At 49.1% G+C, this 25,864-nt stretch overlaps 1 protein-coding gene across 6 annotated transcripts in view; it reads right to left on the reverse strand.

Annotated features, from left to right (window-relative positions):
* RNF157 (ring finger protein 157) overlaps positions 1-25,859 on the reverse strand; it is a 73,602-nt gene extending 47,743 nt beyond the window's left edge. For all 6 annotated transcript variants that reach the window (XR_003092738.1, XR_003092739.1, XM_006018361.3 and 3 more), the window contains exons 1-2: positions 25,772-25,859; positions 10,939-11,057 (exon numbers count right to left, since the gene is read on the reverse strand). Coding sequence is in view for 4 of the 6 variants with exons in the window: in XM_006018361.3 (XP_006018423.2) it covers positions 10,939-11,057; positions 25,772-25,859 (207 nt within the window). In the remaining 2 variants the exon portion in view is untranslated. The remainder of the gene's footprint in view (positions 1-10,938; positions 11,058-25,771) is intronic.
* Positions 25,860-25,864: the final 5 nt, after the last annotated feature.

The following is a 25,864-nucleotide window of genomic DNA, read 5'->3' on the forward strand; positions in this document are numbered from 1 at the left end:
TGCTGCATCCATCCTACTTCTAGACCCAGCATGAAGATACTGGTTAATGCAGGGGTGGGCAAAATGTGGCCCAGGGGGCTAGATGCGCCCCACCAGGCCATTCTGTCCGGCCCGCGGGGCCCCTAAAAAATTTAGAAAATGAATATTTATCTGCCCCTGGCTGCCTATCACGCGGCCCACGATGGCTTGCCAAAATTCAGTAAGCGACCCTCCGCCCAAAATAATTGCCCATCCCTGGGTTAATGGCTGCTATGTGGTCCCCCCATCCTGTAGTACCTGAGAGCCTCAAAATCATCCCTTTCTCTGACTTCAAGTAATGTTCCTGGTGCCAGTGGCCACTGCCCCTTGTCCCTTCAAACAAGCACCTCTGTGCTTTCTTCCATAGCTTTCCACTCTTGGCAGGAGCTCCCTATAAACACTCCCAAAGCCACTCCACTGTCAAAGCCCTCATTAAAACTCCCCTTTGCCAGGATCCCTAAACAAAAAAGTTAGGTCAACCTGAGCAGAGACTCCAGACCATGACCCTGACTAACCTCATCTCACAAGGGCCTTGTAGTCCCCACACTTGTCCATCTGTATCCCTTGGTCTCCTCTAGTCATAGATGTGGACTGTACATTCTTGGGCCAAGGACTGTCCTTTAATTGTCTGTGGGCACCTCTACCATGATGGGGTCCTAGGCCATGGGTAGGTGTTGTAGGAGCTATGGTTATATAAGCAAGACCACGATTTCACCTTCACAACCTCCTAGTGAGGTAACAAGTGTTATTTCCATTTCACAAAGGTGGTACCGAAGGACCAGGGATATTAAATGACATGCCCGAAGTCTGTGGTCCAAGCAGGTATCAAATGCGGTCAAATGTCTAATCCCAATCCAGAGCCCCGTGCATGAATATTGCCTCACACCTGCTGTATCCTCAGTCAATAGGCAGGAAAGGAGCATCCCCAGAGGTGGTTCTGGATGAGCGATATCACGCATGGAAAATCGTGTGATCAGCCAAGGCTAAGAGGAACGTTTGGGCCAAGTTCTCACCGATGAGTGCTAGATAAGCTCCCCCAGAAGCCTAACCCAAGATATGTGGCACATTGGTACCAGAAACAGCGTGCGGTCGCTCTATTCAGAGTGGGACCGACAGCTGCTTACTCCACAGTGGTCTGATCTGCAAGTGGAAAAGCAACCTGCAAGATCTCCTTCCATCTCCCTGGATTCACAGGCAGGGAGGCAAGATGAGCTAATAATAAATAACTAATCACTAGGCAGGAAGCCTGGGCACTGCGAGGGGGTTACAAAGCGCTGGGCTGAGCAGAATCTCCCACGTGCCACTGTGAGGACGAAGCCCGTCTGCTCGGTGTGCGAAGAGCCGTTGAGAAAGGCGGAGGCGTCCGAAAGCCTTGGGTGCTGCGGAGACAAACGGCAGCAAGGCGGCACAGCGAGCAACGTGCCGATGAACGACACAAAGTGGGCTTTTTTGTAGGCGAGTGAGCAATTATCTGGCTCGAATTTCCTGCTGGCAAGAACTGCACGATTAGCAAGTAAATAAACAGCGGGCAGTTACGGACACAAATGGAAAAGCAAAACCTGGCTGACGGCAGCGTCCCCAATGTACCTTTGAGGTGTAAAGCGAGGGCTGCCTTCTCTGAGCAGGAAGGGATGTTTCCAGTCTCTATTTGCTTCTCTTCCTCTGGCCCAGGCGAGTCAGGGCCTGTCACTGGGCCACTGCTGCTGGTCACGATGGCAGAGCACAGAATGAGAAGGAACAAGGAAGGGGAGAAAACAAAGGACAAAGATTCTGTCGGGCAGTGGATGGCTGCCAGGATGTCTTTGGCCACTCTCTTGCCTTAGACCCAAGATGCTAAATGGGCGACATCCCCCAAGCGAAGGCACAGAACAGAGAAAGCTGTGATGAAGGGTTAAAAATCTCCGCTTGGTAGAGCTGAACCTAAGCCACAAAATTCAGGCGGGAGCATGAAATATCAGTGACAAAGGGATATTCAATCAGCCCCAGCTAGAGATAGCACCAGCCAGGCTCAGAGCTCCTGGGAAGGTCAGATGCATTCAGAACCAGGCTTGGGACTGGGCCCATCTTGGCGAGTTTTGATATCCCTCTTTCCTGGGCCTCCTGGGTGAAGCTCCCTGAAATGAAGGGCTAGTGCTATAGAGAGGCTGGTACTACGCCAAGCTGCGGCAAATGTCAGAAGTACTCACCATATGGGAAATGGCTAGCAGTGAGTCCTGGACCAAAAAAGGAAGCATTGGAGGGCGAGCTGGTTGTCAGTGCCCCTTTGCACCTACAACTGGAATTTCCTTAGCTTTTATAAAATAAATTGGCATCTCACAAGGGGGCTTTTCAGAGTGATGCCCTCCCCTTTCTCTCTCCCTTAACAAAGGGCTTTAGAGAGACCAATTTCACTCACCCTTTTGACCATGTTTGAACATTATTTTTGCCAGGTTACGGTCAATGAAACGCTTGCAAAATCTTCGGTGATTTTTTTGTGCGTGTAAAAATAGGCCAGTGGCTAATTTGGCAGTGAAATGCAAGAAATGTGTTCTGAACGGTTTTCAGTTTCCTGGTAAATGTTAACAGCTTGTTTCCATTAGCCCTCCACTTCCTGTCTCACGCTTCCTGTCTGCCTCCTGACGTTTCTTGGTCGGGTCTTTCCTCTTGACGACCGGCAAGACCTCTTCTGTTGACCTTGGCTCCCTACCACCCTCCAGGCCGCTGACAAGACTGAAAAAGCAGGGTGTACATGACCTCGCTCCTTTAGGGCTGGAGTGTGGTGTGCTGGTTAGAGTAGAAACACGGGGTCCTGACCCTGCCAGTGACTTGCTGGAGGGCTGACTGTGTCCCCAATTTCCTCACCTGTCAAATGGGAACAATGCTTATTTGCCTCCTAGGCAATGCATGGGGGCTTTTAATGCACTGAAGTGCTTTGAGATCTCTCCAAGGGCAACTGCTAGGCGGTCTTCCAGCAACAATCAGAAGTGACATGTCAGCTTCATGGCAGGGCTGTGCAAGGGCCCAAGGGAAGTGGAGACATACCCAAGCGAGGTACCCTGTTAAGTAACTTCCTAAGACACAGGGTAAATTCCCTTATACCAAGTTCCCACGCTGCCGTGGCTGACCTGTTACCATCCCCAAAGCAAGCTAGGTTAAGGCTGGCTCATACAGTCCTAGCACTACACTACCCTTCAGTGTCCACTGCACAGACAGACCTAAACCGGGGTCAATTATGTGCCAAGGGGAAGCATTTCACAGAAGGGGGTGAATCCCAGTAGCTTCCATCTTCCATTCATTTCTTCCTGCTGCAACTGATATCTCAAGTGGAAGCTCAGGGCCCTTACAGCTGCTCAGCACGTATGGCTCTGTGCATCCTTCCACAAGTCAACCACGTGGCCCTTGGGAAGGCTGTTGAACCCAGCATGGAAAGGTTCAATCGGGCTCCTCATGCCTGTTGTGCATAAAGATTAGACAAACTGAACTTCAATATGCTTAGCAGGGGAAAGATGCTAAACCCAGGTGTTTAATGAATGAGCTACGACACTGTCACTCAGCACATCTGTGATGCTTCACCTTGGGGCCAGCGTGCTTGGGAGAAGGGAGCCCAAAACCCATCACACTGGATGCTTAGTGGAAAAAAAGGGTGTGTAATCTAGAGCCATCCGTCTGCTCCTACGTCTGTCTGCTGCAGCTGCAGGATGATGCCAAGGCCACCTTCCCAATCCCCTTCAGGAGCAAGCAGAGTTCAAGCAAGCTGCTGGCAAGGGCACGCCTCCGAATTCAATGGAGAAGGCGAGGGATGGCAGCAGGAAGTCCATGTAGCTTCCTTACCATCTCCTACTCCAACACTTGGGCCAAAAGCCATCTTAATGACACCACTGGCTTGAATGGCTTCATCTGGTTGACAGTGTGAAGGGAGGAGTGGCCTCGTGAATGTACCCACCGAGGAGGCCTTCCATCACCTTTGGCATCTTCCTCACCTTTGCTCTGGAAGGAAGTTACAGGGCCCCCGTGAAAATGGTGCAATGAGGGGGTGCATAAGGCAGGGCGGCTGTTTGGTGGAGGGGGTTTCTGAAACAATTCCACCTATTTAAAACACACGGTTTTAAACACAACTAGGTTTCTTCCTTTTAAAATCAATTTGTTGCCACTGACATCCCGCCAACAGGTTCGTCGCCTCCTTCCCCCGTTAGGTCAGGCCAGCAAGCCGCCTTCCTGCCCGTCCCTCACAGACCAGGGCTGGGAAGGGGAGCACTGCCCACAATTCATGTCTCGCGAGTCCTGCGGGGGTTGCGACAGCATCTGACATTTAACGCTTCACTGAGCTGCCTGGCAATGCGGCAAGCTCCGGCTTGGGAGAGGATCGCAGGCACTTCACGGCTGTTCTTTAAATAAATAAATCCCAACACAGAGACCTGAAGGAAAGGAGGAGGTAGCGGGGGACGAAAAAGAGCAAAAGCCTGTCTAGAATAATCTGCGTCAAGTTGCCAGGCTTCTTTGCAAGCCTCCTTTCCTCTCCCGATATGAAGGAACTGTTTATCCTGTCAATAGAGGAGTTCATGATGGAAGCAGACAAAGACGGCTTAACCCCTTGGCTTCTGCTGGCTCGGGCCTCCATGCCAAGTCCAGGCTGCGCAGAAGGTCAGGCTTTGGTGTAGGGTACATCTGCCCAGCCCTGCTGGGACACCTTATGTACATGGATTTCTTCCATCAACCGGTCACCAGGTCCCAGGCAGTCTGAAGGGGGACACCAAAGACAGCACCACCCCAACTCTCAAGTCTTCTGGGTGTGTTCGACTGTAAAATGGTGGCAGCAGGAAGGGGTTTCAGTGGCAATGTAGAGAACACCGCAGGGCACACAGCATCCTAAAGGATTTAAAAAACCCGTATAGCTCCTTTTGGCTACTCAAGACGTCATGGCCAAAGGAATTCAGCTCCCCCTGCCTTCAGGATCCTGTTCAAAACCACCTCCCCTGGTTTCAAAACGCTTCACAGGACTGACTCCATCTTCACTAGGATGCGGTGCTGCTGTCGTGCCTGCGAGCATTGCAAAGTAGTGCTGCTGGCCATGTTTCAGCAATGAGGATCTGAGGCGTGGGGTACATTAAAGCCTGGATAAGACATTTAGGCTGGAGACACTTAAGCACCTTAAAAATATACACGTCCCTACATGAATGCCCACAACGACACTAGAAATATGGGGCCAAGTCCACATCCTAGTCAAGAGGCCAAACCACTAGGCCATCACCACACTCCCTTGTCTCTCTGTATTTCTGCCTATCACCCTCTGTTTAGTTGGCATTGGCTGCCTCTGTCTAGTCTACCCATGCTTCATGAATCTGAATCTCCTTCCTACTACTGTAGCTCAGAGGCTATAACCATATTTACTGTGCAGAAGGTTTTGGGGGGAATATTCTGTATAATTAACAGTGCTGTGGATAATATCACCGATGTGTAGAGCAAGAAGGGACTTCAGGAGACCACTTAGTGCATCTGTCTCTACTTCCAAGCAGGACAACCTACTCCTGAGACCCCATCTAAGGACAAAACACAGGTCAGAATGAAATTCTCAGACCCCAAAAGGAAGCTCGGGCCTGATTGCAAGCCTTCACGGCTAACAAAAAGAGGCCAAATGGAAAAGGAGACCCCAGGTCTAAACACCCCCTGAACCTTGGCAAAATTGAATGTAGAGCAGAGCTCTGCAGCTCGAGGCCAGCGTTAATTAAGAACAAGCCATGTAATTTTGTTTGCAATGCTGTATTCATTCTTTCTGCCATTTTCAAGCTGTTTGTTTCCCTTCCCTGCTGGTGTAGACAATATGAAGTCAAGGCCCTCGGTACAAAGAATCACACCCGGTGGGCAGTTTATAGGGTTTTACTGCAAATCAGGAGGATTCCTCGAGCTCATGGCTAGAGCAGGAGAGTAGTAAAGGGACTCCTACTGATTTTAATAAGCAGCAAAAGCTTCCTTCTCCCTCACTGCTGCACTGCATTGGAATTCAGTGGTGATTCAGATAGATACAGCAAGACGTTGGAGAGGTGTTATCACACCAGCTTGTAGAAACCCACAGCAAAAAGCCCGGTATTTATATTCCACTATTTTTTTTAAAAAAGTGAAGTAGAAGAGCTTCAATGAAAACGTACCATCTCCATGCAAACAAACTCAGATACGTGATAAATGATGTTTAGCTCAAGCTGCAAGAGCTGTGCAATTATTAAACAGGTGCTTCTCTCTAAATATCAAGAGTTTTAGCACCTTTTAAATACATTACAAGCCAAAAATGAAATCTTCCCAAGCCATCAGCAAGCAGTATATGCAGCTCCAAGGTCATGAATCTGTCAGGTGCAAAAAATGCATGCAAGGGATGGAGGAAGCAAAAAAAATCTTAAAGGTAAAGTTCTAGATTTCATTGTCATGCATCCAACTCAGCTCTCCCCGCCCCTGCAAAAGGGAGCAAGACAAACTTGATGGCTTTATAAACTAGATGCTCATTCATTCACTTCCACAGAGCCTGCTGGGGGAACAGAAGGCAAATAGCCCTCCAGCCCCTGGGCCACTATTAAGAATAACTCCTGACATGAGGGAATACTGCAAACAGCTGTAGATGATCCTAGCAAAAGTAGGCGCTCTCCTTTTTAGTACAATGTCTCACAATATAAAATCCCTTTGCTATAAATCACCCAGGTGCAGAACTAGCCAAAATCTATCAACAATTTAAGAAGTAATACTATATGGGAAAGCAGAGAACAAGATGCTCTAACCAGGGGGAGGATGATTTTATGGATTTTGAACCAGAACAGGTCACATGAGATCAGGGATCTGTTTCCGGCCATGCCACAGAACATCCTAGAGACCTTCAACAAGTTGTTTGTACCCACCTGTAAAATGGGGATAATACCTCCCTTCTCCTACCCTCCATCTCTTCAATATTTAGAGTCAAAGGGTTAACTTTCAAGGCCTTTGGGACAGGGACAGTGAGCCTATATGTCTAACACCGCAGCGCCCCTATCTCAGTTTCTCAGTTGCTTCTGGTCAACAGGGCCATTGTATCATGTACAGGAATAGCACTAGAAAGAGATTTAAAAGGATTTAATTTAAGACAGATCTTGGCCATCTGACTTCGGGAGAGAATGGAGAATACAGCTGCCATCATGTACATGAGGAAGCAAGGCCTTTCCAAGAAGCTGAATGGCGAGCTCTGTGATTTATATCACTTAATGCTAATTCCTCTGAATGGAAAAAATTCTACCAGACAGTGGAAAGGCCAGAGCTACGACACAGATAAGAGCACTGGCCAATGAGGAAGCAGCAGGTTTCCAGGATGAGGATGCTGAGATGGATGTGTGGAGTCAGCAGAAAAGGTCACGAGAGAGACGGGGAGCTTCAAGAAGTGGCAACAGTGGCTCGGCACTTTGCAGGGTCCCAAGTGACTTGACCCCAGTCATGCAATGAGCCAGGAGCAGAGCCCTGATCTTCTGAATACCGGGTTTCTACCCTCACCACAAAGCCATCCTCTCTCTTGCACATTAAGGCCACATGAAGCGAAGCAATGTCCATTTTGGCCATGAATGTGGACAAGCTCATAGCTGAAGAGGGGCCCCTTGAGGGACATGCTGGGGCAATGTCTCATCCTGAGGTGCAGTGTGGTATTCACTCGTACTAGGGTGAGGGGCAGGAGTGGCTTGATACTAATCAAGAGCTTTGTGTGGGGACTACCCAACAGAGACTGGAATCTGAAGGCCTTGGCTTTGGCATGGCACATGGCAACCTTAGCCACGTATACCAGGAAAGCTCCACACACTGACCGTCACGGCACAGGGGCTAGTCCCTGGGGTCTCTGTCCCTTCTTCCAAACAGGAGTCACATTGCAACCCTCTGCAGCATCAGCCCTCACCTTGATCCAGTCACTCATACCTCAGCAGGCCCCTCCGATGTTGGTTTGTGTGGGTTGTCCCCATACCCATCTTTCTTTTATAACCGAGTCATTCATAAGCCCCAAGGCTTCCAGTATAAACTAAAGCAGCAAAAAAGACCCATCTTGACTGGCTTTTATGAGATGGCTGGACCACAGTTCAGGATCTGACAAAAAAAGGTTGTTTCATTGTCTCAGTTGTGGCTCAGTGTTGTATTAGTCTCCATAGGTTTGGTCAGACCCAGCAAAGCGAGCGACATGTCCCAACGTGGGCAGAGAGAGGTAGGCAGCATTGTTAGTCTGAAGTCAGGCCAAGTAGTAATGCACCTCATAGACTAACTGAATCAGAGATGTCTGCGCTTTCATACATAAGAGCTCATATGGGTAACATGCAATTAAAAACCTCAAGTTGTGGGCAGCTTGGAAGACAGAAATCTATTTTTAACTTGCTTCTGTTACTCCATCATAGTAATTTATTCTTCAAACAAGTGGAAGACAGAAAAAATAACCCCTTATTAACTGACTATCATGACTCGGGTCCTATAAATGAAGATCATCATCATGGTGTCTCAGAACCTCTACATGCCTGATAAGAGCCTGATTTTGCCTTCAGTCCCCAAGGAGAGGCCAATTAAAAGAAAACAGCACTGTCTCCGGTTGACGGGCAAATTCATGGGCTCGATTTCTTTTAGTCACACATCAGAAGTAATGCCACTGAACCCAAAGGAATTACAACAGGGCAAGTGAAAGAATCAGTCCTGTGGGCTTGGAAAAAGTCTTGTAAGGTTACAAACCTGTCCTGGTAGAGTTTGCAAGCAAAACCGATCAGAACCATCGAGTGCAGGCAGGAAAAGAAAGTAACTCACAATGCACATGGTACCCCTCTCCATTCCAGCAAGGAAGAGCCCGATATGATCTGTTCATCTGACCTGAAATGCACAGAACTTTCCTTCCCGACTGCTAAATAACCATCACGTCCAAGCAACAGGCGACTCACAGTAATACTGTAGAAATTAGCATGCGCCCCAGCAACAAGAGTCAATCTGGTAGAATGTGGTAGAGGTTCTTCCTCTTTAGCTGCATTTTTTTCCAAGTTGCTTTTTTAAGGTACAGTGTTATAAAGCTGTACTGAATTTTCAACAAACAAAGCAACTTCATCACGGAAAATGAGCCTTTTGCTTTATTACTGGCCTAATTCAAAGGCAGCTTGTGCTAATCCAAACTGGTGCTGGAATACCAAAGGGGGAAGTGGGAGAGAGAAAGCAATCTCCCAGTGGGAATTCAAAAGTCAACATGGAAAGGTGGCAGATTGCCAATCAATCTGCAAAACGATTGTCATAAGCCAAGATTTAAGGGTGTGCTAAAATCATTCATGCACATAAACAGCAGAATTCCCTCTCTCTCTCTCTCTCCCTCACGTACACACATGGCCAATTAGTAAGCAGCACAAATCAAGCGCACAAATGCAGCACCGGTTTGAATTAGAGCAGTGGGATTATGCATGCAGTTCATGATGTTAATATTTACATTTCCATGTAACGCCACTGTCAATGGTTCCCCCAGTGTCCTGACCTGCCACCCTCTGCTCCATCTAGCCACAACCCCTCATGCTGGAAACAGAGAGATGGGAAGGGTGTCAGGACCCCAGAATTAGAATCCATGACTTAGATCACCCAGCATCTTGGTGGTTCCTAAAAAATGATGTTACCAGCAAAAGGTAATAACAGAGATGCCCCATTGCAATAGACCGAGTCTGCTGCACTGGGGGAGATGGAGGAGTCCCGTGCAGTCCATGTCTCACCTCTGGAATACAAGGAGCCCAATATTCAAAATACAGCTGCCTTAACAGAACATCAGCACTCCATTAACCTGAATGGGCACAGCCAGTCACAGGGAAAATAAACAGCATGGGACCCAAGGATGACCCATTCAGAGAATGGAGACATGTAAACTAGATGGTCTTATAAGGGCCCAACTTTTGGAAATGTGCAGACTGCAGAAACATCTTGATGACCCTTGATCCTAACTAGACATGTCAGACACTGCTATATGGCCATGTACGGGGCTTGCCACACAGGGAACTTGAGAAGAAATGGGAGCTCTGGTACAGGAAAGAGGTGAAGGTACCAGTCTATCTTCCCTTGAAGGCCTGGGTTCAACCCCAAGCTCAGGTCACAGGTAAGAATGGGTGGGCTCAGATCTGCGTCCCATTTGCCCACAGCCCAAAACTGACATGTGGCTCAATACAATTGGCAGGGTAGATTTTTTCTAAGACCCAGTGACAGCAGGCCACCGGTTTGAAAGGCATTGGAGTACCTGCCTGGAGCATCTGGTACAGGGTGAAATTTTAGTCTTATTATAGTCAACAAGCATTGTGCCACTGATTTAAAATGGGGCCAGTGTTTCACCCAGGAAGTATCATTTACACATTTCCTAATTGTTGAGATGGGTTTGAAACCAGCCAACAAACCCAACCTGGAGGAAGCTCAGACTTGGATGCAAATATGTACAGCCACCTGGCTCCCACCCTTCTTTACAACAAACTGGCCCAAACACCCAGATCCATGCACCCTCCAACCTTCAGTAAGATCTGGATCAAAATCTGAAGTGGAGAGGGGTAACTCAGATGCAGATGCCACAATGGTGGTATGACATAAGAACCTGACAATTAATTAAGCCCCATATCTCCCAAGATGCCTGCACACAGCAGCAGAGCAGCTAGGAGGTCTTGCAAACCTCTAGAAGCATGAGCTAGAGCACTACCCTAGGCTTGTGCTGAAGGCTGTCCCCAGTTGACCCAGATGTAAATGGGCACTTGGCCATTCAGGCTGGGGAATCAAAGGCGGCTAGACACGGTGCTAGCCACAACACTCTCTTGGACACCAGTAACAGCAGAGTCTGGGGTGCTTTAATCACACTAGCCCATTGTGACATTTGGCTTGGGCCCACCTTCAACTTTCTGATCTCACAATCTCCAATTCCATTACAACTATCTGCAAACACAGCTGAATTAAGCACGGCTCCCCTACCGCTACAGGTCTGTTCCCCAGGAAATTCAGGTCACTGTTCTCTCCGAAGAGGTAGCCCTCAGGATGCGTTGAGTCAAACTTCTCACCTCCCATGATGAAGTGGTTGGCAAAGTAGCTCCCTAGAAAGAAGGACAGGGAAAAAAAAGAACACAGAAGCTGTCAAAGGCACTGAACAGCACAGGAAAACTACAGTAATTCAATCCACTACCCAGCTCCAGAAGCATCTCGGCCATTTTCAACTCCGATACTCATTCCCATGATACCACTTGAGGCAATGACACTTTGCAGAGGGAAAGTAGCAATATTAACACACTGAATCAAGACTCTCCAGTTCTGCTTTGTTTGTAACATCGCTTTGCATGCATCCCCTTGACTAGAGATACCTAGGAAGCCAATGCTTACACTCATAACCCATGGGAGACCTGGTAGATGCTTCTCTATCACTAAGGGGTGATTTTGTGAACAAAAGACCTGGGCTTCATGCTGCTCCCAAGGGTGGGAAGCACCAGCTATTTGTTCTTAAAGGGGAAACCTTACCATGTGCCCTAGATTAGACAGACAGAACTAAGTTAAAGAAAACTTAAGGCTTGATCCCATCACCATTTTGACAGCTCTCTGAGCAGGGTAACTTATTTAGGACATTTCCCCAACAGGCCTTGCAACTGAGCAGTGCTCTCCACTTGCTCCAAACAAGACAGCAAAGACAGACAAAAGTCCCCTGGAGCTGGGGCTATTAACAAGGTACTTCCTTGAGCACTAACCCCAGTCTGATTGTTCTCCATCAGGCCACGCACACCCCACCCACCAGCAAACATATGGTCACGTTCTCTCTCTGCTTGAGACATCAAATATTCCCACCTCTCTCACTCCCCTACCTGAAGAAGAGTCAGCTGCACACCCACAGCTCAGCAAAACCTACTTAATGGCTTTCCCACCACTTGCTAAATCAGGAAAGGTGCATCAGGCTAACACAGTCAGCCTGGACAGGTACTCTGAATTGCTGACGGTGAGACTGAATGGCTCAGCTCCCCCACTGGAAAGCACTGGGAACCTGGCAGCTTCCAAGCTGCTCTAAGACGCATATGGTTCAGTCATTTCAGCAAAGCCACTCAGCTCTCTCTTCCCCTGCGTTTAAAGGGACAGGAGCCCCTCGGTCACCCTGCTGGAAGCTTCCCCTCTTTTGGCTTTGTTTAATTTAGTTTTATTTCAGATGCAATTAAGGGAACTAGAGAGGCAAAAGACACAGCAAGAAAACAAACTGGGCTCTTGCAGATTTACAGCTATATCCATTGCATGCACTGCAACACAGAGGGGGAAATAAAAAAAAAGGCATCAGTCTGAATGGATGGATCAGATGCAGTGGCCCACAGCCCAACATAAAGGCTAGGCGTGTCATTTAATGCCATCAGGGACTTAAGTGAGGTTTAAATATTGCTTAGACCAGTGATTTTCAAACAAGGTGCGAGAGCAACCTGGGGTGCTGTGTGATTTTTTTTGAAGGGTGCTGTGTGATTTTTTTGAAGGGTGCTGTGAGGTGTGAATTGATGAGTGCAGGCTCAGAGTCATCTATGCCTGGCTACCACCCTGTCCCCACTGCCCAGCCCCTCCTCAAGGAGGCAGGCACTGTAAAAAATTAGTTTTTGAAGTGGGGTGCTGCTCAGTTCCCAGATGCTATGAATGCCTTAAGTCTCACAAGGTAGAGAACCACTGGCCTAGAGCTTGCACTTGCCTTCTGCAGAGAGGGGACCCACTTCAGCCCACTTATCACAACTGCAGCTCTCCTATGAAACCAAGCCCCAGCTCTCCAGGCAAATGCTGATCCCATCTGCCCTGGTTTGCATCTTTGGCTCAGCAGGCCGGTGATTTCTCACCTACAAACTGGCTTGATTTTGAAGGTTAAGGTACTGCTTTGATGAGTCAGTTGATTTCCTTTGCCACTGGCTGCGGGGGTCTTCCTTCATCCCAAAGGAGCCAGACCCCGAGATCCCTAGTCAGATTTTACTGAGGGCACTGTTTGCAAGTGCACCTAATTGACTTAAGAGCCTGAGTCATTACTTGGGTAAATCCTCAACAGAGGCAGCAGGCTAGCCTTTGGATTGAGGGGAAATCGATTTCAGGAACTGGCCCTTTGAGCCAAAACACTGACACCCTCCTTCAGGTCAAACAAAGCTGTAGCCACCGCACTTAGATCCAGTGTGGGCTGGCAGGAGCAGAGAGCCTCCAACAAACAATGAAGGAAGACAAGCGTGATGCTGAACTGAAGAATCACCAGCAAGCAGACAGACACAGATCAGAGACATTTTGGGATTAGGAAGAGAAATGCTAATCCTTTTAATAAGCTTTATTTAATTTCCAAGGCTGCTAGAGAAGACGGTACTAGAAGCTCACATGCATGCACATACACACATATGCACATGCATGCGTGTACACACATACAGGGATATCTCCAGAAGAGGAACTGAAGGAGTGGAAGCATTCAGAGTTCAGCATCTGAGTCAGCTTTGCCCTGACGAGCCACTGAACACTGCTAGCATAACTGCCACCAATAAGGGACTACAGTACATTGAGGAAACTGTAAAGGTTGGGTCTCATTCTTCTAACACAGGGGTGTTCAGCCCCCAGCCCTATGGGCCAGATCCAGCCCCCAGTGCCTTGTCATCTGGTCTATGGGGGGGGGGTCCCCCAGATCCGTGGGCCATGGTCCTGCGAGCTTGATCATAGAATCACAGAGAAGTCGGGCTGGAAGGGACCTCCAAAGCTCATCTAGTCGACCCCCAGCCTGAGACAGGATCAGCCCTATCCAAACCACCCTATATCAATCCATGATCTAACCTCTTAGTAAAACGACTGTGAACCCTGACACAACACAAGACAGGACACCCTAACCTGCGAGGGGTAAAGCAGGGGGAGCACAGCAGCCAATGACCTTCTTCTCTAAAGGTTGTTAATATACACGCAAGAGATCCCAGGTAGAAGGCCATGCCCCCTGCTACAGAGGAAGGCAAAAATGCCCACAGTTCAATGTGACCATGGGATTGTACTGGCAGGGCAACACAGGGCCTGATCCCAGCTGGGTGGGTGTGGGATCCTGGACCACAGGAAACAGGTGCCGATCTGGCCTATGGACTGGCCATGCGCCATTCATCTGACCCGAGTCATCTGACTTGAGTGCCACTGTCCTAACACTACCGCTGACGTCAGTCAGGAGTTGTGCTATTGTAACCGACTGCATTAAGCCTGGCACAGGATCAGAATCAGATCTGATGCAGCTGAATAGAGTCTTCTTGGTTACAAAGGTCACTGCCACCTGCTAGCAACTTGACGCTCGACAGGCTGGATGGCAGAGAGCTGAAGTGAGTTCTGCTAGTTCTCAGCCAGCTGTATTCTCCAGCCCCCTCCCCCTCCCCTTCCAAGCCACAACAAACGTAGATCAAAAACTAAAAAACTAAGGCCCAAAACACTTTTATTCTGCTGCCCCCAGCAGGGGCTCTGTTGGGGTCTGCAGCAAGTCTTCAACATGTCCCATGCAGGCCCACCCTAGGACCCACTCAGGATGTCAGTGGGCATCTGCATCTTCTGGACATGCTGCAGATGAAGGTCTAAGATAAAGTGAGCAATTTTCCAGGACAGTCCCAACTTCCAGGGCTGCATCGCAGCATCCCCAGAGTCCCCAACATGGGACTTCTGTTCTAAATTTGAAAGACTGGCCCTGAATTGACTGAACACTCTCCTAAAGCCAGGCAGTGTCCCGGTATAGTTGCCAAAAGGAGGCAGTACAATTCACCACCTAGACAACTTTGTGCTGCCTCTCAGCAGAACTAGCCAGCCTACCCACAGCACTGACAGGGAGCAATAGGAACTGGGACCAGCAGTAGCATTTACTGCTTCTGGTTTGGGAGATCCATGGAGCTGTGACCTGGATTTTGCTCCCTAATCAAGTCCAAGTCATGATGGAGCCTTGACATAAGGTTGCACTTCTGCGCGTTTGACAGTTGCAGTGTGAGCACGCGAGGTCATTTTTCATTAAGTAAGCGCACCCTTCAACTGACACACTGCATGCATGAGCAGTTAGCAGTGTGTGCAGTTTTAAACCTATGATAGTAAGTGATCTCATTTAGAACAGCTGGGATTCCATCACCTCCCCGCCACACGCCAACTTGGCTTGTTTGATCAACCCGAGATTTAAAATTCAAGTTAAGTTTGAAGATTAGTGCCATATTTTCAAAGCCTTGGAATGGTATTCACTCCTACATACTCATTTAGGGGCACATAGTCGCATGCTTGTATACATGGGTGCATGTGTCCTGTAACAAACACTGATCAAGTTTGACTAAGCAAGATGTTTTTGAGGGCAAAAAAATGGAGGTACCCAATCCCACACCAAGTTTCAATAGTAGATGGGTACCTAACAACCTTTGCAAATATTCGCTCGAGCCAGCAAGCACTCAGTTGGCCAGCACACAAGCAGGTGCTAGCTTGCTTATACAAACTAGTATCTCTATTATGAATGGGCCTTGCCTCAAGGTGAAAACTGAGGAAGTTAATGACAATGTAAAGCAATACGGTATTACAGAGTCACACTTAAACGCTGGAAAATTGGAAAAGGCAAAATTATGCATTAGCCCTATGATTGTGTGTGGACATTACGCAACTGTGAATCACCCCAGACACCAGTACATACTTCTGGCTGTTGAAACATGCAGGGGCCAGCTACCTTTCACCAAGAGCAGACCAAATGAACACAGCTTGGTCCTATGGTGGATCTGGCCCATGGGCTGTAGGTTGCTGACTCTTAATCTAAGAGATGCTATTGTACTGATGCTAAGACTATTGCAAGGCATAAATGCCGGGAGAGAGATTTCAGGTAAAACGCAGCACAGTGTCACAACAGGGCACTGGGCTGGGACTCTGGAGACCAGTGCTCTACTCCCAGCTGTGTCTTGAAAAGCCCCTTCACCACTCCCCACTCCCTGGATCTACTGGTAGAAGCAAAGTCAATAATACAATTGCTTCTCCAACCTTAGCTGCCAGGCTCTAACTGCAGAGGTTGCTTTGAAACCGTTAGCACCAATCCTGCACTAGGCCCCACACAGGTGCAGCGTCTCCTGGACCTTCGTATTGCACTGATGCCGGGTCAGTTTGTTTTGTACGTAAATCAGTTAATCCAAGTTAAGGAAGCCCAGAGCAGGGCAGCTGAGACACGGCGACAGCTCCCGGACCCATCCCAGTGTCACTGCACCCATCTCAACGTCTGACATTGCTCCCAACAGAACCTAAAAACTCGAGGGTGAAAAAGCCAGAATACCAAACCCCTCCACCAGCACCTACCCCTGACGCGATACAGAAATGCAGGCCATCACTGAGGAAAACTCAGCCATCAATTATTGATGCCTGCTGCTTTCTGGCCCCATTTTCCACGTGCATAATTTATAGGGAAAAGTAGTTTCACAGCAAGCAAGCGAGCAGCTGGCTGAAAAAAGCCAAGAGCAAAGCGTCGTTAGTTCTCGCTACAATCCATGTGTTCATGTATCCGGGGGAGAGAAGAGAGAGAGGACGGTGTGCATTAGTTTTATTGGGACAGATTAAATGATCTGGGCCAAGAGGAAATCAAAGAAGTGCACATTTAGCCTCTTAATGGGAAGTTTCCTAGGCACTTAGGAAGCCACTCGAAGGAGAGACTCTACAGTAAATGATGCTGCCTCTGCAGTCCTGGAGACCAGGGTCCCAAGCTTGGTGTAGCACTGGGTCCAGTTCCAGGAAGCTCGGCAGAAAGGGTCTCAACATGCGAGTGCATGTGTATACCAGAGACACAACAGTCCTTGTTTACCACTCAATGAACATCTGACTTCCCCCCCTTGCCCATCAGTCAGCACTTTCTCTGCATGAGAGGTGGGGGCCGTCTTCTCAGCCCAGCTGGAACATAGGAGATGCCGCATACCAGGAGGCAAACACATCACGTGTGTGCATAGCACTTGATGCAACGGACACGGACAAACATGTACATGCCAGTGTAATTGGCATCACGTGCTTACACCAATGAAAATTACAGTGGGATCAGGAGCAGACAGACGTACAGCTACTTTGGAGTAGCTCATGCCATTGCCTGCACTCAGTGGCAGGAGAGCAGGCAATAGCCAGTTTGCCTTTGGCAGTGGCTACTCCAGGCTAAAAAAAAAAAAAAACAACACAGCCTAAATTTTGGAAAGGGAGGGAAATGCATATGACAGACATATTCCACTCACAGCTGCAGGAATACCCTGATTTTCACTGTTGCTATCAGAGCAACACCTAGATGGGTTACAAATACTTGGGGGCGAAAATGTTGGCAAATGGAATGAGGAAAAAAAGGATGTAAAGCGAAAATAAAACAGGATTTTCTGGGCTCTTTGGTTCTGACTTCACAGCAAAGATCTATACACAAATCCTCACTTAAAGCATCCAGTGTCTCCTACTCCCAATCAGGCACAAACAGCTAATCAGAGAGCAAAAGTCCCTGGATCAATGAGGGGCTTGATGGTTCCCTCCCCTAGCTAAGCTATGATCCACATTTCAGCAGCAAACATCTGCGAGGGCCCAGCTACTAGCCTCTCCGCTTCTCCAGGCAGCCAGCAGAGTGGAAAGCTTTATAAATTTTACATGGCCCTGACGGAGCTGCCGTCAGTCATAGCAGATGAGATTAAAAAGACAGGAGGTAACTTGGCAATTTTGTCTCATCAATACAGAAACAGGGGAAGAAGGCAACAGGCTGCGCTGCCCTGACGCCCACTCGCCTTTTAGGTGCAAAGAAGTGGGGTGGGAGGTAAGAAACCCATTAGGTGCAGCCTGCCCAGGCTCCTTGCCTCTGCTGGACAAGGGCTCCGAGAAGGCATCTTTAAAGAGCGCAGCGGCGTAAAGGCTTTCCCCTTGCACGCCACTGTCGCATGTCAGTGCCAACACCTGACTGCAGGCACACCGGCTCCTGCCTCCATTGCTCCTCCAGAGCCCCGAGCTCAGAGGCTTTGCGACCTCATTTCCCGCATGCACCCATGCACATCCAGGCTGAGCGAGAAGCCAGGAGGATACACAGACGGCTGGCACCCGAGGGGCAGAGAGCGGGCAGGGCAGGCTGCTTTCCTCCCTTCCCCACTTTGGCAAAAAGCTGGCTTTGAACCTTGATGCCAAGGATCCAACCTTACATGACCTGGGTGCCGCTGGAAAAAGAAGAGGGGGGAGAAATCCTCAGGTCTCTCTTTAGCAACAAGCTGCCTATTATTGGCTAATTAGAATTCTTTAAGAGCCACCTGCCTTCAGAGAATTCAAACCCTGTCAAGGATGGTTAAATTATTGAGGGAGAGCCAGGGTCTAATGAGATCGAAAAGTTCTGAGTCCCAAGGAGCCCATTACAGCAGGCAAAGCGGGGCAGAAAGGTAAGGGCTGCTTTAAAAAGGCAATGAAAGCCAAACGGGGCGGCTCCAATACCCCTGTAATTTAAAAGGTGAGTCTCCCAAACAACACCCCCTGCTAAAATACATGCACAAGAGAAGCCACAGATGCTCACAGCACAGCCGCTTGATGCTAGGCCCCACTTGCGTCAAGAACCCAGCAGGTGAATTGTTCTAAGGGATGGAGCTCAGGCTCAGCCCATCCCAGGAAACAATTTAATTAGGGGTCCGCTTGCTGTGCAGAACACTCCTAGATAAAGAGCTCCACCTTCCAGTAGATGCGTGCAAAGCCAAGGAGCTGGCAAGCAACCAGCAGCTCTTTTCAGCTGCCGTACATCACCGAATGCCACGAGTATAACGTGCTAATGGCAACCGGGATAATCAACTCCCTGGCACAAACAAAGCTCCTGATGTGGCCACTCGGTCCTGCTGATCAGGAAGAATTTGCCTGTGATCTGGGATGGGGTGGGGAACAACAATGCCCCAGCCAGGCCTATAGAAAACGCTGCATTTTTAAAATAGGAGTCAACTGATATTCCAGCACAGTGCAGCAAGCAGCTTTGATGGGCAGGTTGGAAAGCCACGGCAAGCCAGTTTAGCAAGTTCCCTGTGCTCGTATCATCCACACATGCAGCTGCAGCATCTTAGATTTCATCCCCACGTCTCCTTTCAGCTCCAACTCTACTGGACCGCATTCCTTGTGAGATGCGCACGCTGCTCATTACGCTCCAACTCCAAAAAAACACATTGTTTTAGCCCAGGCCCCAAGACCAATAACCCTTTGTATTTCAGGAGACCTCCATGGATTAGCTGAGGCTGGGGTCTGGAGAGCAGAGAAAGGGACAACTATTTTTATACAAGCTGATGTATTCATTAAAAAAAATGTTTTTGATTTCAATGAAAAACTGGAGTTTTGAGGAAAGAGCAAGTTAATAATTCATTGCCTAGCCTTGAAGCACTTAGCACACCGCTGGGGCTGCACACATAATAATTACGGGACTCTAATCAGCTCTGCCATTTTCACATTAAACTGAAACTAATTAAAAAAGACAGTGAAACTAAGCAGGCTCCTGCTCCTGCCCAACCTTATCATTCCCCCCGCCCTCCTCCTCCCAACAGTACAAATGGGAATAAGTCAATACATTTTGTTTGGATTTGGCTTGATTATCCAAAGAAACAAGAGAGGCTCTGCTTAGGGAGACCTGCAGTCCAGGGCATCCATGCTCATGATAAACAAAAATCTCTGTTCCCTTTGAGACTGACTGTTCCCATCCCTACCAGTGTAGTTCTCCAGTTCAGGCAGCAGCAGAAAGCCACCTGCATCAGCTGCTTTATGACTGTGCTGCTTCCTCCTCTGAAACAAAAAACTCAGGTGATTGATAGTTGAAATGGCAAAGCTTGGAGATAATGCACCACCTGCCCTGTGTGGCCAGGCAAAAAGCAGGGGAGTGTACGTGCAATTTTGGACCGCTAACATCTTTCTTTCTCCCCCTGCAGGAAACCAAGGAGAACCCATTGGTCCGCTTTATAAGGGCACAGTGGATACAGGTCATAAAGGAGACCTTGCCTCTGCCTCCAGATCAGTCTCTCACCATGGAAAGTGGCACAGAGCCGTCAGATAGTCCACAGTGTGATGGCTTAATTAATATAGGGCTATAAACCAGACAGCAGCACAGAGGGAAGTGCTCAGGGATAGGAAAATGGGAACAAGAGAGGACAGCCAGGACTAGCTTTTGGTAATAAGCAATCCCAGGTAAGAAATGTGGAGTCCTGTGATCCCTGTGGTAGCCATTAACTACAGGGAGAATGGCACTGCTGGCATCATTGAATCATAGAAAGGGTTGGAAGGGACCTCAGGAGGTCACATCTAGTCCAACCCCCGGCTCAAAGCAGGACCAGCCCCAACTAGATCATCCCAGCCAGGACTTTGTCTAGCTGGGTCTTAAAAGCCTCCAAGGATGGAGATTTCAAAACCTCTCCAAGTAGCCTCCTCCAGTGTTTTATTACCCTCCTCATGAGAAAGTTCTTCCTGATCTCTAACCTCAACTTTCCTTGCTGCAGTTTGGGCCCATTGTTCTTTGTTCTGTCATCTGTCACCACTGAGAGCAGTCCAGATCCATCCTCTTGGGGACTCCCCTACAGGTAGTTGAGGGCTGATATTAAATCCCCCCTCAGTTTTCTCTTCTCCAGACTAAATAAACCTAGTTCCCTCAGCCTCTCATAAGTCGAGCCCCAGCCCCCTAGCCATTTTTGTTGCTCTTTACTGGACTCTCTCCAATTTGTGTACATCCTTTCTGTAGTGAGGGGCCCAAAATTGGACATGGTAGCATCTAGGATAGCCAACCACAACTGGGGTCCCCACCATGGTGCTGGCTGCTGTGTAAATGTCCAGCTAAACACACACGAGGACAGGGGGTTAGAGGAGAGAGCAGAGACCCAGAGAAGCAAAGTGACCTCATCAAGGTCACCCAGAAAGTGAGCAGAAAAGCCAGGAGCAGAACCAGAAGCAAGTTCTCCCAACCCTTCTCTACCACCCCTGCTTCTAGTGAACTCAGAGCTCTCTACTGCTCCGGGCACTTCCCACAGCTGTGATGGGACCACTGCGATGGCCTGAATTGTGCGAAATCTCTCTCCCCTGGCAATGCCTCCCTCTAGCCCAGCCTGCCAGGGAATGCGTGGCTCTCAAAGACAGACAGACAGACAGACAGACAGACACCAAGCAATAATAAGGAGGCTGCCATCTCCCTTGGTAGATCCCAGGAAAGCAGGGCTGGAAAGCAAGGACCTCAGGAGGTCAGCTAGACCAGCACCCTGCTCCAGGCAGGACCATTGCTTTCCAAACCATCCCATACAATGGCTCATCTGACCTATCCAATCCAGTGGTTAGTTGCCCTCATTGTTAGACACCTGTGTCTCCTTCCAGGCAGAGAAGCTGGGGTCTCTAAGGCACTAACTGAGAGGCGAACAAGCACATTCAGCTTTCAAAATGGCCTATCGTCCAACTGTCATGCCCTGGTGGGCTCTGTCGGCAGAGTTATCGGCTCAGCAGCTGCTCAGGGGACTTACAGGCTTCGTACTTGCTCTGGAGGATGGCAGAATGCTGAATTAAGTGGCAGCCACAGATCCATCCAGATCACAGCTCTAAAACGTCTCCCTTGGGGGATGCAAAAAAGAGCTGGAGCCACTACTCCGGCCCATGGAGCACAGGGCTGGGCCTCGCCTGGCCCCGAGGTACAAACTCAGCAACTTGCATCCTCTGCCCAGCACAGAGGTAACTGGACATCACTAGAAGCAGAGAAAAAGTAGCTCCCCCTCTTCCCGCCTTTTTCAAGCAATCACCCATTTCAGTGGCTTGCTGGAAGCATGCCGACATGGCCGTATTTTATGAATATGGCTGCACGCGCCTGGCACCTTGCATGCATGAGCAAGGCCCCTGAATCAGCAAAACTGTGACATTGGCTGAAGCAGCATCTCAGGCTTTTCAGTGTGGAAATCTCTGTGGCTGGACTGAATCAGACACTGGCGCAAGGAGAGAAATGGCATCGGGTTGACTCCAGACGAACGGCTGATCCCCACAGAGCCTGGGTCCCCAGGATGGGGAGAGAGAGCCATGGGAATGAGAAATCCCCAGCACCTCTGACTCAGGGGATTCCTGCAGACAGCGCCTGCATTCTGACTTCATCCACATCCCCCATCCTATGATCATACTGCTCGCCTGCTGCAAGGGAAGGTCGTTTGTAAGTGCACCCCTTTCTAGACCCCTAACTCTTCCATTATTTTACGCTTAAGACAAGCCATGCATTGAAGTCACAGCAATCAGTACCAGCAGTCTCAAGCATCCCCACCCCCCCAATCCACTCTTTCAGCTCAGCTCCTCAGCAAAATAAGCAGCAAAACCCACAACAGACTAAGAGCAAAGCACCTGTACCCTCACCTGCTCACCAGGTCCCATTTCTCTGGGAAGCAGGTGGTTGTATTCACTCCCAGAACAACTTCTAGTAAACAACTGGCTTTGTGAATGACTACACCAGTCCCAGGAGAAGTCCCACCGTGCTAAGCCCGAGACGTGCTGACAAGTCACTTGGGGAAAGCCAGACTGAGCCATGACCTGTCTCACCCCACGGTGCTATTCCTGGCCAGGTACCAGGCAGGGCTTGCTCCCGGCAGGTGAGTTTCTCTGTTACTCTGATTTCTCCACCCATAATCAACAGCCTAAAACAGGGGCGAGCAATTATTTCAGGTGGAGGGCCGCTTACTGAGTTTTGGCAAGCCATCAAGGGCCGCATGACAGGCAGCCAGGGGCAGATAAATATTAATTTTCTAAATTTTGTAGGAGCCCCACACCCAGATAGAATGGCCTGGCGGGTCTCATCTGGCCCACAGGCCGTATTTTGCACACCCCTGGCCTAAAATGTTCAGCAGCTAAAATGAACTTTGAGATGCTCAGCTGAGCTTGCTCTCTAGTCTCAAGCAATTCAACCGAAGACAAAAGTGGGGGTGGGGGACTCCTGGTAGGGGCTGACTGGAGACACGCCAGCTATGTTGCAACACCCAATGTAATCGGCGCCAACCACTGAGAACAGTCAGGGTAATTATGATAACGCTGTGCCCTTCCACCCTGCCTTCCAGCTGAGACCTGCAGAGCACTTAGGTCTCTCCCATCCTGGAAAAAGTATTGGTAGAAACAAATCTAAAGGCAGGGAAATGAAGGCTTAGGGAGGATGACTTGCATGGTATGGGACAGGCAAGCACAGATCCCCAAACTCAACTCCTCATCCTTTACTGCAGCCACAAGGGACCATTCTCCCACATGCATGTGTGACCGATGCTGTGGATCATTCAGACTAATGCACTGATTTCACAAATGTTATAGATGTTGTGGGCTCATGCATGGCTGTATTCCTAGCTAAATGGAGAAGACAAGGAACACTTCTTGCAGGAACTAAAAACCATGCAAGATAACAAAGGCAAATAGCCCACTCTCCAAGCAATGCAGGTAACAAATCCTTAGAGGTGTCATCTCCTCTAAGAAGCCCATAGACTGGCCAGTTCTGGTTTGAGAGACCTAAGATGATAAAGGACAGGAAGCTGTATAAACCATCCAGCAGCCCTGACCAGAGGGAAGGGGATACCACCTGGACACAGGTATGCAGCTGACCAGTATAAGCAGCCCCTGCAGGAGGACTTAAAAAGTATCATAGACCTGGAAGGTGTCTATGTGGAAGGAAGATGGATGCCCATGAGAAAGGCCCATATCCAAGTTATTAATTGCTTTAAGACATGTTCCCTCCCAAACACTTTTGTCCTGAATTAACAATATTTTGCTTTCCTAAAGCTGACTGGTCTCAGTAACCCTGAGCCCCTGAGAGAACAGTCCAGCCTGCTAAAGCAATGGCTGCAATATGAGCCCTCTTCTGGTGCTATAACGGCAAGACTGTCATTCTCCCTCTCCACAGCTTTTCTTCATACCTACTGAAAGTGTCATTCACTTCCACACCCCCCCACCCCTCCACAAGGTTTTCTGGCAGTTCCTTTTGCAAAGCTCAGATGCAGGGCAGGCAGTCCCCCCCCGGCGCGCACAAGAAGAATACAGCAAAAAAATGACAACATTTAAAGTGGCTCCTGGTACAATGGGAAAAGAATCAGCTCCAGCAATCCCTTGACAAGCTAACATCAGAGTCCCTTACAGCGCTCATCATTCCCCTTGATGTAAAAGGCCAGACTCTGACTCGTCTATCAGCCAGAGATGAAAACGGGTTGAAATTATGGTTCGCCCGAATCCACCTCATATCCCAATCTGAGAGAAAGTAGTATTACATACCGACAATCAGGCAGATGTTTTGGCAGACCGATTCCAGCTGTGCTGTCTGCTAAAGAGCCAAGTGCATATTTTCAGTGCAAGGATGCAGTTTATGTTGGCAATAATTCTTTCTAAAGAGGTCTTTACAAGTAATTAGCAAGTCATTTGTTACACTATTAATGACCCAAGCTTTTACCTTATCCTATTAACTACTAAACATAGTTATCCATTAATAATATTCAGCACCTCTGGGGTGGTTTTGCAATAAAGCCCATTTGCAGAGCAGAGCCAGACATCCAATGTATAGAACAGCATTTGAAACCTCCCTAGCAGCTTCCAGCTAAGGATCAAAAGAGCATTTTACCAATAGCATCTGGCATACCAGATTCTTAGCACACCCATTCCACAGCTGGGGAAACTGAGACACAAGGATGTGCCAAGGTCACCCAGCACGGCCAGTCAAGTCTCTGTCGTGCTGATGCAACCAGACCAGGTAACTTACTCTGTCTGACCCACAGGCAGGAAACCTGGTTCCCTACTCCTCAGCTGCTGGACAGAGCCTGCCAGGATTGCTGAAAATAAGGAACTCCTCTGGAGCCCTGAGGAGGGCTTGCCCCAGACGGCTCCCAAAGCAAACTCCCTGCTGGAGCTGAAAACAACAGTTGCAAAAATATTTGTGCATAGCCCTGGTAGGTGTCTCTAGGAGCGCAGTGAGCTCTGTGGGTACAGGGGGATTAACACCCCATTACAAGGGTGGGGGAAAATCCAAAAAAATAAAATAAAAATAAAAAAAATCAGTGGAGCGTGGCTTGCTAAGCCTCCACAGTCAGGTCATGCCCTGCACCTAGCACCTGCAGCTCAAGTGATTATCACAGAAAGAATTGTTTTAAACCTCTGAAACCGGCCTGCACCTGCTGAATTTGTCCTCAGCGCCCAGCTCTCAAAGACCCTCTGCTGTAAGAGCTGGAACCCGTTCTTTCCCACGCCGGGCAACCGAGGCACACGGCTGGCAGGAGCCATGCACAGCAGCTCGGGATTATGAAGCAGGACTGAGCGTGGAGAGCGTGCATTTTATACAGGGTGGGGAGTTGCATGGCAGATACAGCAGGCGCACAAGACACTCGCTCTAGAGCTGTGTGGGACTATCACACACACACTCTCACTCTAGAGCTGTATGTGACTATCACACACACACATCCATCCAGGAAGAGCACACACCAACTGCTGAAACTTCCTGAGCCTGACGAAGGGTTTTTGAACCCGAAAGCTTGCTTAATAAATATTCTCCAACTATTTGGGTTGGTCTAATAAAAGATATCAAATTCCCCCAAGGAACCTTGCCTGCCTATATCCTTAGACCAACACGGCTACAACCTAAACCCCCCCATCACACACACACACACAAACACCCCCCGCCCTAGAGCTGTGTGTGACTATCACACACACACACACACACACACACACACACTGTGGAGCTGCTGTGCAGACCCGCCCCCCGCCCAGGTGAGTCGGCAACTCGGCGCGCGGTGGAAGCCCGGGTGCCCCAGGGCAGGGGCGGGTGGGGGTCGCTCCCTCCTCGCCCCGGGCAGCCCCCCCGGCGCGCGGCTCTTACCGGATTTGGGGGGGTATCTGTAGACGGAATTAGCCGGCACGTCCAGCTCCTCCACCCCGGCCTGCTGCCGGCTGGCCAGCTCCCCCATGGCTG

This window comes from Alligator sinensis, unplaced genomic scaffold (genome assembly GCF_000455745.1).
Source record: "Alligator sinensis unplaced genomic scaffold, ASM45574v1 scaffold400_1, whole genome shotgun sequence".
Classification (NCBI taxonomy): Eukaryota; Metazoa; Chordata; order Crocodylia; family Alligatoridae; genus Alligator; species Alligator sinensis.